The 12,839-nt window shown below is 45.4% G+C and overlaps 1 protein-coding gene across 2 annotated transcripts in view; it reads left to right on the forward strand.

Annotated features, from left to right (window-relative positions):
* Positions 1-12,839, forward strand: part of LOC135393790 (adenylyl cyclase 78C-like) — a 288,020-nt gene that overhangs the window by 31,630 nt on the left and 243,551 nt on the right. The window contains exon 1 of one of the 2 annotated variants that reach the window (XM_064624060.1): positions 11,002-11,044. The exons of the other annotated variant lie outside the window; for it this stretch is intronic. Coding sequence (XP_064480130.1) covers positions 11,034-11,044 — 11 coding nt within the window. The 5' untranslated portion in view covers positions 11,002-11,033. Of the gene's footprint in view, positions 1-11,001; positions 11,045-12,839 lie in introns of those variants that run through there. 2 annotated transcript variants of the gene reach the window in all.

Genomic DNA, 12,839 nt, shown 5'->3' on the forward strand with positions numbered 1-12,839 from the left:
TAAAGAAAAACCTCAGTCTTGACGAAGCAAAAACAGCCTGGTACTCCGGTGCCATTAGCTTGACGGTCAGGACTAAAGCTGGGGGGGTTTCAATTTCAACTTCTTCCTCTGGCTGCATTATCCGATGTTCTCTGCGGCGTGTTCTGCGGACGTTCCAGACCAACGTCGTCACAGTTGCCCCTGAAGACTCTCCTTGCAGCTGTCAATGTCCGTACGCGACTCACGGCCACGATAACTCGGAATCTAAGAAAAAAAAAAACTTTATTTTCGTGGTCGGAATCTTAAAAAAGTAAGGTCTCTACATCGGTCTTTATTCTTCCGAATATCATCACTACAGCGAGCTTCTTACAAAGTACAAAACCGTTACCTACAACTCAGACCTAGCATTTGCTCGAATGGTCTCGCTGAAAACATAGAAAAGTGGAAATGCGTGTTGTTGCAATCGTCGGTGCTTCAGGGACCGGTCAACAATGTTGATTGTAAAACAAGGAAAGAAACGCAATGCGCTGTCCTTTACAACATTCACATTTTACATCGCTAGCGAGACAACTCTGTGGTACTTCTTTCCTCTTCTTCGCGTAGTGGTTTCAACTAAACAAGTCTAAGTACTTAAAAATATCAGGGAGAGGCAGGGTACAAGTTCTTTAGTGAACTTTCTGGATCTCTGAAGAGTGCTGTTTGACAGATGTCACCGTCGATGTTGACGTTGAAATTTGTTGGGACTTATTTCGACGTTGAGTTCCGGTTTCGCATGACATCGGTAAGCTAGCAACGTAAAACTGCATTCCCTTCTATTTTCAACCTAGTATAGGCTGCGTTCACAGATGATGAGAACAAAATATGGACGAGGAAACACAGTTACTTCTGCATTCATGACACGGCATTCATCGTTTCATGAAGCAATAACCCGTAAAGAGAGGAAACCGTTGACAGAAGATGTCAAGAGTGACGAAAAATGTAAACTCGAAGAATCTTAATTTTACTGGAATTACACGTGACATTGGTGTGAGAGTGACTGAGGCGGTTCTATATCTCCTTTTTCTTTTCGTCGAGGTTTCGTCGAAGCAACATTGATGTTACTCGTGTAATGGATGGCGTGTGAACCTCTTCCAGATTCGACTCAAAACGGTGAACGTAAGGTGCTGGAATGCGTAGTTGTGGCAGGCGGAAAGTAATGCGATCACAATTAAGATGCCTTTATTAATGTCTGTGCTCGCGTAATTGTTGCAATCTACGAATGGCTGATGGTATACAAGCTAATTACTACAATTTGAAATGATAAGTGAATCGCCCACATCCAGTGCATATGTGTATGTGTGCAGTGATAAGTTTCCTCACGGTGGTTTTCTGGTGCCATAATTCTCCCAAATAACTGTTATATTGCGAATCTTAAGAATCCTGAGCGAAAGGCTTTTCTTCCGCTACTAACACGAGACTAAGAAAAACGAAACGAAACACGTAATGGCACACGGTAATAATTTGCGTGCCACACCAACTGCATGCGTGAATACTGTACAAGCTCCTTTGTGGACGATCTCCAGCGTGACCTTGTTCGAAAGGATTCGCCGCCGTAAGTGGATGCACGGTGCATGTCTCACATCCATGTAACCGCAGCTTTTCGCCTCGTCTACGATACTATATGGATTCATCGACATCTTTTTTTTCTTTATCACATCACGATCACCTCACTACATACTCACCATTTTTTCTGGAATTGCGCGAACTGATAAATCCGCGAATTTTAAGAGCAGGCAAAAATTTGTAGCGAGACTAAACTACTTTCCTTCATGCGTTGATTACTGACAAGCATTTGAGAAGCACGTGAATAGTGAGTTTTTGCCTATCGCCTTCGCGTACGTAAGGGATAGCGAGGTGGTTCTGTGCATCGCGTGAAGCTCTCTTTATGTTTTGCGTGTCTGCAGGACCACCGACGCTATCCCTTACGTACGCAAAGGCGATAGCGTACGATTCACTAAAACTCTCTATTAGCTTTTATCAAACGCGATAGGGCACTCTGCGGCTTATTGCAAAGTAGGCCAATCAAGACACAAATTTTAGCATCTAGAATTCGCGAAATTTACTAGCTGCGAATACATGCTCAGTGCGCGATTTGCATAAAATTCGGGTCGCAAAGTTATATGGTTTCGCAGTATTTTAAAACTGTACCTAAAATACTGTACTAGGTCATGAAGGCAGGTCGTAATTAGGACGCAAATAGTTGGCAATGAAAGTAACTAGAGTAGTAAATACTTCACATTGTATTTAACGTTTGAGACACTTGAACTGAGCGTCGGTGGTCAGAGTCGTTAATTTCGTCCCGTCTTGAAAAAAAGAAAAGAAGAGAAAAAGCAGCGATACGATAGTCCTTTTCATAACAAAGCCTGTGTCTACGATGATGCTACGCGGTCCAGATATGCTGACGGAGGCGCAGGCCGCTACTGATGACCCTGGTGTATATAACAAGAACAACAGCGCAAGAACAACAAATACCGTTTGGTTTCATCAATTGCTTGGTCGGAAGTAGAGGAAGAGAGGAACAAGGAAAGCAGCTCGACTGAGCCTGTCCACCCCGTATACGCTTGACAGGCAGCATTCGAACACGGATATTCCACGAGACAGACAGACAACCCAGAAAGCGCATGTCGTATACGTACAACCGGATGTCCATACGATATTCCGTCGAACCGTTACTTGTGCAGCTGCGTGTATCTACAACAGGAAGTTATACTTTCCTTCCACAGAAAACTCGAGCTTCCGGCGAAAGCTAACAAACACAACTTCATTCCGGAACCCACTGAAATATACTCGACCTCGTACAGAATTCTCATCTTCCTTGAGTGCCCCAAGCCACCTTCCTTTTGAAAATAGCGCTATCTTAACTGTTTCACAACAACGACGATCTGTGCAGAGCCACGTTACCAGAACAAAAGCGTGGCGTTTGTCTCGGTGAAAAATTGTCGCAAATTATTTACAATACGTTCCGTAATGCAGCGTCCGCTTTACTAAAAGAATGATAGGTTAAAGAACGAAAAGCCAAAACAGTCTGTCGGCCACGGAACCATTTTTCTTCATATAACTTCCATAGTCGTAAATCATGATCGTGTCGTCATCCATGCCTGGTCTTCCGAGACATCCGAGGATGCTCAAGGAAGTGGGCTGACGCCGCCTTCTGTTATGATGTTGGCCCTCATTTTCGGAGCATTAGAGGAGGTACTCTGACACCCGTTCATATGTTTTCGATACAAATGGTACGTATGGTAATCTGGAAACGTATTCGACGCGTTCACCAAGTTTCTGGTCGTTGTACGAAAAGTAGAACACAAAAACAAAATGACGGCATAAAAGAAACGAAAGAGGTCAGAAGACAAATTGTATGGACAACACTCTAAAAACAGATGGTGGTGGTGGCACTGCTGAAAGAGGTCGCCGCCGCTGTTCTAAAAAAAAAAAAAAGATAGAGGTGGTCGTGGTGGTGATGGTGATAGGGCTTGCCGTTGTCGGCCTCGCGTATGTGGGCAACGTCACCACATAGCACGCTCTGAGCCAATCACCATCCGGAATGACAGCGTTCTGTCCGCTGATTGATTAAAAACGGGAGGCGTACGCCTTTTTGGAATGCTTATGCAATTAAAAAAAAAGAAAAGGCGTACTCCCCGCGCTTTCCACAAATCGGGAATGATCATGCTGTGCTATGATTGGCCTTCACCGTGCCATGTGGTGACGTTCTGTTTTTAGAGTGTGCGTGTGTTTGTGTAAGAGGTGGGGGAGGGAAGATATATTTTTGCTTCTTGTCAGAATCTTTGACGCTTACTATCAAGTAGCGAGCCCAACAAACTACAAAGTTTAGGAACCAGCGAAATAACAAAATAATACACAAACAGAAATGACATACCAAAGATCTAACGCTGAAAGATAAAAAATCCTGCGAATTGGTAAGGAAATGTAAGGCAAGACCATCAGGGCCACACGCTCCGAAATATCTAACAGAGACTGCTCTTCTTCTGAGCTTTGCCCCCGAACTAAAAGAGCCAACTATATTTAACGTGCATTCGAAATAAGTAAACTGACTGTTCGAAGAATTTTACTTGGAAACTCTGGAACACACCCTTGTCCATTCCCCGTGGTGTGAACATTTCGGGACCACACTTACCGAGCCAGACACTTACCCTCCAACTACGACGAAATTGCTTCGTCCATCGTCAAATCAGGCTCATCGACGCGCTCTGCAGTAAATGGCTAACTTCTCCGGACAATGCAGGACTTCGGTCATCGAGGTCAGGTTTAACATTATATTGTCGCCAAATTATCGCAGGTAATGGGGCGGGGGAATAATATCGCCTGCGGCGCCTCAATCATCATTAGCATCAATACAAAGTAATTGTTGTCTGACAGTTTGGTGACCAAACGAAGAAGGGAACTATATATATATATATATGTATATGTTTGTAAGTCAAACGTCGCCATGCCAGTACTGGACAGCTGTTAGTGAACGTTGAGATAAATGGGAGACAGAAGAGCAAAGTATGGGAATTATCCAAACAAGAGTAGAAAAATGGTTTATTAACACTTAGAGGTTATAAAAGTTAGGGGCGACGTCTACCTTACGGCAGAAGCTCCACCTCCGTCAAGAGGACAAAATAGCTGAATGTGACCTCGAGGCTGATAAGGGGCTTTACATTGACGACAGAATTGTAAAACTCCTTATCAGCCTCATGGCTATAGCTATGGCAACATTTAGCTATTTTGTCCCGACGAAGGCGGAGCTTCCGCCGTAACGTCACACTTTCAGTTTATCCCAAGTGACCCAGTCTCAGTATGCACCTCAGTGTGAAAGCGAGGATTGAGAGCGGAACAACTCGAACGCTACATACTTCTCTTCATACTTCCTTACTGGTTCGTTGGATTTCTACATGTCTGCTTGCAAAGTAGTTCGCTGAGTAGGGTCTCTAATAAACGTGTGACGGTGATAAACCCCTCGATGTGGTTTCCCGCGCTATTAATGTAATATCGGGAACTTTCTCCAAGGTGCCCTTTACAGGCCGTATGCACGAAATATTCGAGTCGCAATAAGAACTATTCCCATGCAGTCTCCGTTTTCAGCTGTCGTTTTTCTCAGCCAGTTCTCGCGCGGGAGAAGTGACGTTCTCGCAACGTTGTTGATGGTGGCCCTTATTTTTGCACGGTTGGGATTCCACGTTCATTCGGCTCCCGAGTGAGGTTCATTCACAGCGCGCTTGAGAGCGCTAGTATCGTGGCTCACTAAAGTCCCGCATTCGCGTTGTCGCGTAGATTTTTATGTATTTTTTGTTTTCAAATTACGCGCGCTGTTTTTTCTTTGTCGTTTTTGAGCCTGGAAAAGGGAATCACGTAAGAGGGACATGGTCGTAAAAAAATTAATCCGGGACTGTTGAAGACACTCTATTCTGCCTCTGTTTCTGGGCCCTAAAACCGACATTTAAAAAGTCACGTATGGATCTCATTTATTTAACTAATTAGGGGCAATATGAAAACTAAACTGACTTGCGCAAGATGACTGCAAAAAAAGTCGAACCGCAATCTCATAAAATGACTTCGTTCAATAGCGTAAGCAGTCATGACTCGAACGTCGTAAATTTCATCCCAGTCACACTCATAGTTTTCGAGGAAATCAAGATTGAAAATTGTGGACAACACTGTGCCAAATTAGACACCAACTTCCACGTTGCCCGTCAAGCACGCCGGCGAAACTACATCGCACGCGCCAACAAGGCTATGACGTCAACGGCGCACAAACAAACAAAAAAAAATGCTGGACACGTGAGCGCCAGTGTTGCTCGCTAGAATGAGGGTTGTTTCACACCAGGCGTCGCCTAAACCGGTTTTATCGCAATTTTGACAACAAATTAAAATGTTTATAGCAACATATCACGCGTGTGCTACGTTGCTAACCAACAAGTTCCCGACCAACAAGTTGTTGAGACTTTGTGTTGTGCCGTCTGTTTTTCGTCTTTTTCCCAGTCTCGGGTTTTCGTCATGGAAGTTCCCGAATCACACCAAACATTTAAACTGCTTGCTCGTTGCTTTATATACGGTGCCTTTAAAGGATGGTTTCGATCCTGTATCCGCACACAACACGTGTATTCGTGTACAATGCGTTGAAATAATTTCAGTTTCAATTTATTCAGTTTATGGTGTAAAAGGTGGGGCGGCAAAGCTGAAAGCTACCATGTGGCAACTTGGAGGCTGGTGTTGCGTATGATTCGTAGTTACGAGGAAAGGAAGTGGAAAGAGGAGGTGTCTTTCTTTTTGTGCCACTACAATTCATTAGACCTCGTAACAACGAACATGCAGGGATATAGCATACAGAGAAAGATGAAATAGCCTACAGGCAGGCAAGCTGGCGGACAAGATCTATGACGACGAAAGCCTGTTGTGACTAAGCCCAGGCTTTTGTCGTCATGGATGGCACACCGAACATGCTCGGAAAATTAGCGTGTAAAGAGAACGAAAGGAAATAAACGTTAGCACCCACTGGCAAAGTGCTCGTTTAAGTCGTTACGCGATGCTCCTTTCGCATAATGGGCATGCATCAACTTTATGACCTCCATAAATGTGGACGGTGATCGGCTGTACGCGTAAATCTACGGTGTTAAATGACACATAAGGCTCGGTCGCAGAGTTGGAGTGTCGTCGTTATGGGTCCGTATATACTCATCGGAAGAGATCGAGCATGACACGTTATAGTAGGTCGAAAGCATAGCGTTGTTAAAGTACTCGTACTCGTTTACTTTGGCGCATGCACAGTCATGTCCTTGTTACTTGTGGTGGTACGAATCGCGTCGTTTCGCTGTACTTAACCTTAGTAAAAAGGGGGTATATTTAATGAGCAGGGGTGTAGGGGTGCCGAAGTGGAGGCCCGCGTAGCCACCGAACAAAAAAGAGAAAAAGTAAAAGAAAAAATCGGCCCAATCTTCATGAACGGTCGTGGCATTGTCATTGGGCTCTGTACTCGTGCAGGTTATCTTGCGTTGGTTAGTAATAGAAAACTGTTGCCATTGACCTGTAACAGCCGATGCCTCTCTAAGTAGGAGACGAATGCGGCCGGTTGGCACATGAGACATGGCAACAGCGAATACGACAAAAGTAACACAAAGACAGCCAGGAAACGTCCAACTTTCAACCTTTAATCATAATCAACCTTTAACCGTATAATAAAAAGTTGATTCGACGTTCCCTGTCTGTCTCTGTGTTGCTTTTGTCGTTTTCGCTGATAAGTCTCTAAGCCTGTCCCTGCGTCAGATTTTTGCAGGAATGATATTACTAGTACATTCCTACCAAAAATTTCTTAGCAAACCCTACATGGCTGATTTGTAATATTGGTACCTTCAATGCCGCTAGAAACGGACCGGTTCAGTCGCCCTAGAAGTCGGCCCAGGACGCACATTCCCCCAGAGCGTTGGTCGTGACGTTGACCACCTTTGTGTGCCAACAACGGCGAGCTCTTTCATTAGCACCACCACCACCACCACCACCACCACCGGTTCAGTCGCAGGCTAGGTGATATCCCGAGTGAATTCGAGTAAAGATTCGTTGAGTGCAGGAGTTTTGAAACGGCGCTTTATGGTTCACCGTTCTCCGCAGTTGTTGACGACGTCCCCGATGATTACAAATGGCGACGTCACAAATGGACCAGCAGTGGGACTCTCCAATGAGAACAAGTTCGCTGAAGTTGGTGCGGCTTCGTTTTATTCTTACGTTGAACGAAGTATATGAAGATACGTACGTTGTCGCGGCCAAACCTGACGATACCTGTTCGGTACAACGTACGTCTAATAATAATAATTCGTGGCTTTACGTCGCACCCGATGTTGACGCAATAGTTAAAAACAAGATGTGCCAAATTTCCTCATGACACAGCAAATAAAAAGGATTGCTGAGCCTGTAATTGAGCAACGCTAAGTAACCCAAATGTATACGTTTTATGTCGGTTTAAGTTCTGTGTCGTGTCATCCAGTATATCAGAAACGGACTACCCCAAAGCCGTGGTATGCGGCCCGCGGACACGAATGAGTTCGGCACCCTTGGTATATACAGGTTGTTCAAAATTAAGCTTTCACGAGCGCTGCGCAAACACAGCGATGACAGGATGATAACTTTACGCTACTTGTGTAAGAAACAGGTGCTGTTAATTATGTAGCACCTGTTTCTCACTCAAGGAACAGGAAAAGTAACACCAGTTTTCTTTTGTTCGCCTATTTATAAAGTGCTAGTGAAAGCTTAATTTTGAACACCCTGTAGAGGCTTCGTAAAGGGGTCGCGACGGTTATTCTCAAGTTATGTAGGATATGCGTAGAAGACGCATAAATTGATGCCTCGCAAATACCACGCTGAAGGACGACCATTGCACAGAATGATAGCGTTAGCGCTCCTCATTTGTTGAAAGCGCGGGGTGTACTCGTTTTTGACGCAACTAGTACCGAATTCAGCGAAAAAGTTTCGTTCCACGTCGAGATTGGGAGGTGAAACTGGTTGTTTTCCCTGGGTTTTCCTCAGACGGCTTTAAGACAAATGTCGGCACAGTGTCCTGTGAAGTCGACCCAGGACGCAAGATCCCCCTTGCGATAGTCGTGACGTTGCTCGCACGAGCGTGGCCAATTAAGGCAAGCGGTTCCACCACCTCAGTTTCTACGTCTAAATCTACTCCAATTACCTTCCGTTTGAAGAATGCAGGTTTCCATCATCACCATTGCCTCGACCTCTGGAAGTATTGCTTCGCTGGATGCGATTTAATGTCTCATTCAGGAACGCGCTTCTATGTAATGTTTCTATGTGATAACTTTCACACGAGCTCACACACTCATAGTAATAATAATAAAAAAGAGCCCTTTTACAGAGCGTTTCACAGAGGGAGCCCTGGACAGAATGGAGAACAGACCGTTTCACGTTGTGAAAAGTGTTGAGAAGCGGGCCTGCTATTATCCATCCAGAAACCGCGCAGCGTGAACTCGTATCGTTTTTTTTTTAAATTCCTGGAGAAGGAGGCTTCATTTTAAGATTATTTGGTCACGTGCTGTTATACCCGAGTCACGTAAGCAGTCTTCAATGGTCATTGAAACCCATGGCCAGTGAACATGCGCCTAGCGCCACCTGGCGTGTAACGTGTCAGCGTCTCAGAGCATTGAATCCAATACTTCCTGACAGGTTCACACGTTACACACCGGGTGGCGCTGCGCGCATGTGCAATGGTCGTTGGTTGGTTGGTTGAATGGCCTTGAACCACTGATTGAGACCAAAACATTTCTAGCGCAACAGAAAAATAACGAGAAATCGAAATGATGGTGACACCGAATCTTTGTGACGTATTAGGCTACATATGACGTATGCCTGACGTATGCTGTTTTATATTCCTTTCGCTTGTGGCTTTGTGTATACTGGTCAGATGTCCCAGGGCCTCAATCATAGACCAGGACAGCGTAAGGAGAGCCCTGACTCGAATTTATCTGCCCATCTTGAATTATGTAATGACAGTGAAACATTGTGGGGCGAAATCATTCTAATAGCTCGGGAACCTGATACGCGCGAGAGACTCGCAATTCAGCACGCAGGTAATTGTGTTAGCGCTGCGTCCGTTTCCATCGATGCCGCTTTTAACCCGTATTCTTTGACTAGCTTATTTTCTCTGACCCCAAGGTCAGGCATACGTCATATGTAGCCTAATACGTCACAAAGATTCGGTGTCACCATCATTTCGATTTCTCGTTATTTTTCTGTTGCGCTAGAAATGTTTTGGTCTCAATCAGTGGTTCAAGGTCTCTGACCAAGGTTCTTGTGGCCTTCCTTCAATTTTCTCCTTAGGAACCCTTCCACCTTCCCACCTCCACGCACTCAGTGTATATTTCTCTCGCGACACCGGTCTCTCCTCTGTCCTATGACGTGCCTGCGTACCCCTGTGGGATGTGTGTTTTGTTGATGTTTTCGCCGCCCCTAATGTTGACCTACCGACTCCGCTGATTGCCGACCTCTCACTTCAGCGTCGTTCATTGTCTCGTGATCGTGTCACATATAATTCCCTCCATTGTGCTTTGGGATTATGAGCCGCACCTCATGTGGTGAATATCCCCATTCATCATCACCGATATTTCTGTTGTTGCTATTCTCTCGTTGTGTTGGTAATTAAACATTTCTACTTGCTGTATTTCTACTTCTCTTTTTAGCTCCCCGCGAGATACATGTTAAAGTAGAAGTGGACCTAAGAAATGGGTCGTGTCAGCACCGCTAGTGACGATATTTCTAGTATTATAAGAAAGTAGCAGCGTCCGTGGATCACTACCAATGCAAAAAGAAGAGAGACGTAGACAGCCCGGCCCCCATGTTGGCACCAGTGCGCTCGTGCCATCAAAGCCACATATTCAATGAACGCGAAGATTTGCACCTCGCGTCGTTGAGCATTGAAGAACCCACAAAACAATCCTCCTGTCTTTATGCACTTTACTGTCTGCACCTCCTTTCCCGTCTCTCTATTATCAGCTCTCCACCGAAAGGACCCCATCTATTTCAATTATCATTCATCCTTTTTGCTCCCCATCATTTCCTGAACTGCCCACAGACATCGCCAAGCTACTGAGCCGAGACACGCCCCTGAAACACCGGCGAGAACACACCCCACTAAGAGCATTTCGCGATAATTAGTTTGGGACCAAACGCGCTACCTACCGGCACCTCTGCCGAAAAAGCTTCTTGCAGACGACGTAACACCCTCGGCCGGTTTAGACGCTCAAATTTATGCGAAACTAGCGATCGTCCACCGACACTCTTCCTTTCTTCCTTTTCTTTTTTCTTTTTGGCTGTCGAGCCAACGAGCGTGCCGGGAACCCGCATGCGCGAATACTTGTACACGTGGGAAGAGGAGGAGGAAAGTCTTGCGGTGATCGCGAGAGGAGAGAAGTAATCGGACGGAGTGAGTGTCTGTTCGGCCCACGGTAACTCGGTACAAGACATCGTTGTTCGGATCGCAACTTGTGCGCGTGTCTGACCACGAGCTCCTTGGTGACATCATGGATTACGGGTGAGATACTGACGTTTCTGCTTTGCTGTGTGTGACACGGATTAGTGTGAGGTGTTGTAATCGTCTGATTGGGTAGGAAGGGGTGTAGACGCGCTACATCTGTCTCGGGTTGCATGTAGGAAGAGATGAAGTACTGTTAGCCCGGGGATGGCGGCAGGACTTTATAAATCGAGAAGACAGTAACAAAACACGTAGGCTATATGGGCGGCTCTCTCATTATGTGTATATATATATATGTATCGTCTTACGTTTACGCGAATGGTTAGTAGGCCATGTGTGCGTTGAAAGCACGGTATTAGGGCCACACCTTTTGTGCTGTCACACTGAAGCTAGACTGGTAAAGCACAGCGCAGGCACTGATCTTGTCGCCACATTGTTTTGGATTCAGGGGACGTTACGGCACAAGTAATAGTGAGTTTTATTGCATCGTACGCTATCGCCTTTGCGTATACGTAAGGGATAGCGTGGTGGTTCTGCGCAATGCGCGAAGCTCTCTTTGTGTTTTGCGCGTATGCAGGACCACCAAAGCTGCCTTTTATATACGCAAAGGCGATAGCGTAAACTCTCTATTGTACAGAAATGGACCCTAAAGGGGCGTTAGAAGGTTGTTCAGCCACTTGGATTGTATTGGAATGGAAAAGGAAGAAATATATGGAGAGGTTAGTCCAGACCGAGTCAGAACTGGCTACTCCAAAACGCGGTTGTGGGTGAAAAAAAAAGTAAGCTAGGAAAAGGGAATAAGACAATTGGTGTATCACCTTTTCGGAGCCGTTATCGTGAACACCTTCCGGTGTGCGAAGACTCGTGAATAACTCTTACGTAACTCTTTGAACTCTTACGTAACTCTTTGACAGATAAAGTTTTTACATCTACTATTGAACAGTGCTAGACTGTGCTTCTGTACATTTTTGGAGCAAGACGGACAAACTGTGAAATTACCCAGTCGAAAAAGAAAATATAGAGAAATGACCAGCGCGAGTTGTAGAATTCAGCCTGAGTGAAGAGCAACAAAGAGTTGTAGGTAGCCACTCCGTCGTCGTATTTTACTACCGTTCGGAAGAAGTTTCTTTTTACATATTACGCAACACCATCCAGTGAAGTTTTCCAGTCAACCTCTACACTCTTGCGTTCTATCTAGCCTCTATTGTGTTCTTCCAGCATATGTGGTTCCTCAACAAAGCCTTGTACGTGTACGAAGAAATGAGCAAAACAAAATGCGCTGCGCGCGGAAGAGACGCGAAATTCTTGAAACTCGACGCTCTTACTGGCCCACGCGCTGTAGAGTTTCCTTTAGAGTAGTGGTAAGATTGAGTGCGGCTATAACGGGTCGACAAACTCTCGCTAAGAGTGGTTGTAATGAGACGTGAAGTTTCTAAGATGCGCTGGAAAGACGAATGCTGGCTGTAGGAAGGTCTGTTTCTGCAAAGCACTGGCCGAGAGAAAGGACCCCTTGGTAAAGAAAGAATGCATCAAAGTTTAAATTCCTGTTCACTGAACCAGTCATGGTGATTTTGGACGACGAGCAGCGCCTGCACGGAAGCTGTTTTGAAGCAAGTTGTTATCCGTAACTTAATTTTATCTTTTAAAGGTTTTTCCGCGCACTCTCTTACTCGACCAGCAACGGTGCTCCGTGGCTTGACTGTAGTGATTTCCGCGTGAGCACCGTGTTGTGAGCCATTTGTTTAGGATGTAACGGTATGCCGACCTTGGTAGGGCTGTCAGGTGGTTGGCCTGTTGAACGGCGAAGATGACGTGTTCGATCCCGGCTGAGCAAGTACTTAGGACTTCCAAGGTC

Source organism: Ornithodoros turicata, chromosome 5 (assembly GCF_037126465.1).
Source record: "Ornithodoros turicata isolate Travis chromosome 5, ASM3712646v1, whole genome shotgun sequence".
NCBI lineage: Eukaryota > Metazoa > Arthropoda > Arachnida > Ixodida > Argasidae > Ornithodoros > Ornithodoros turicata.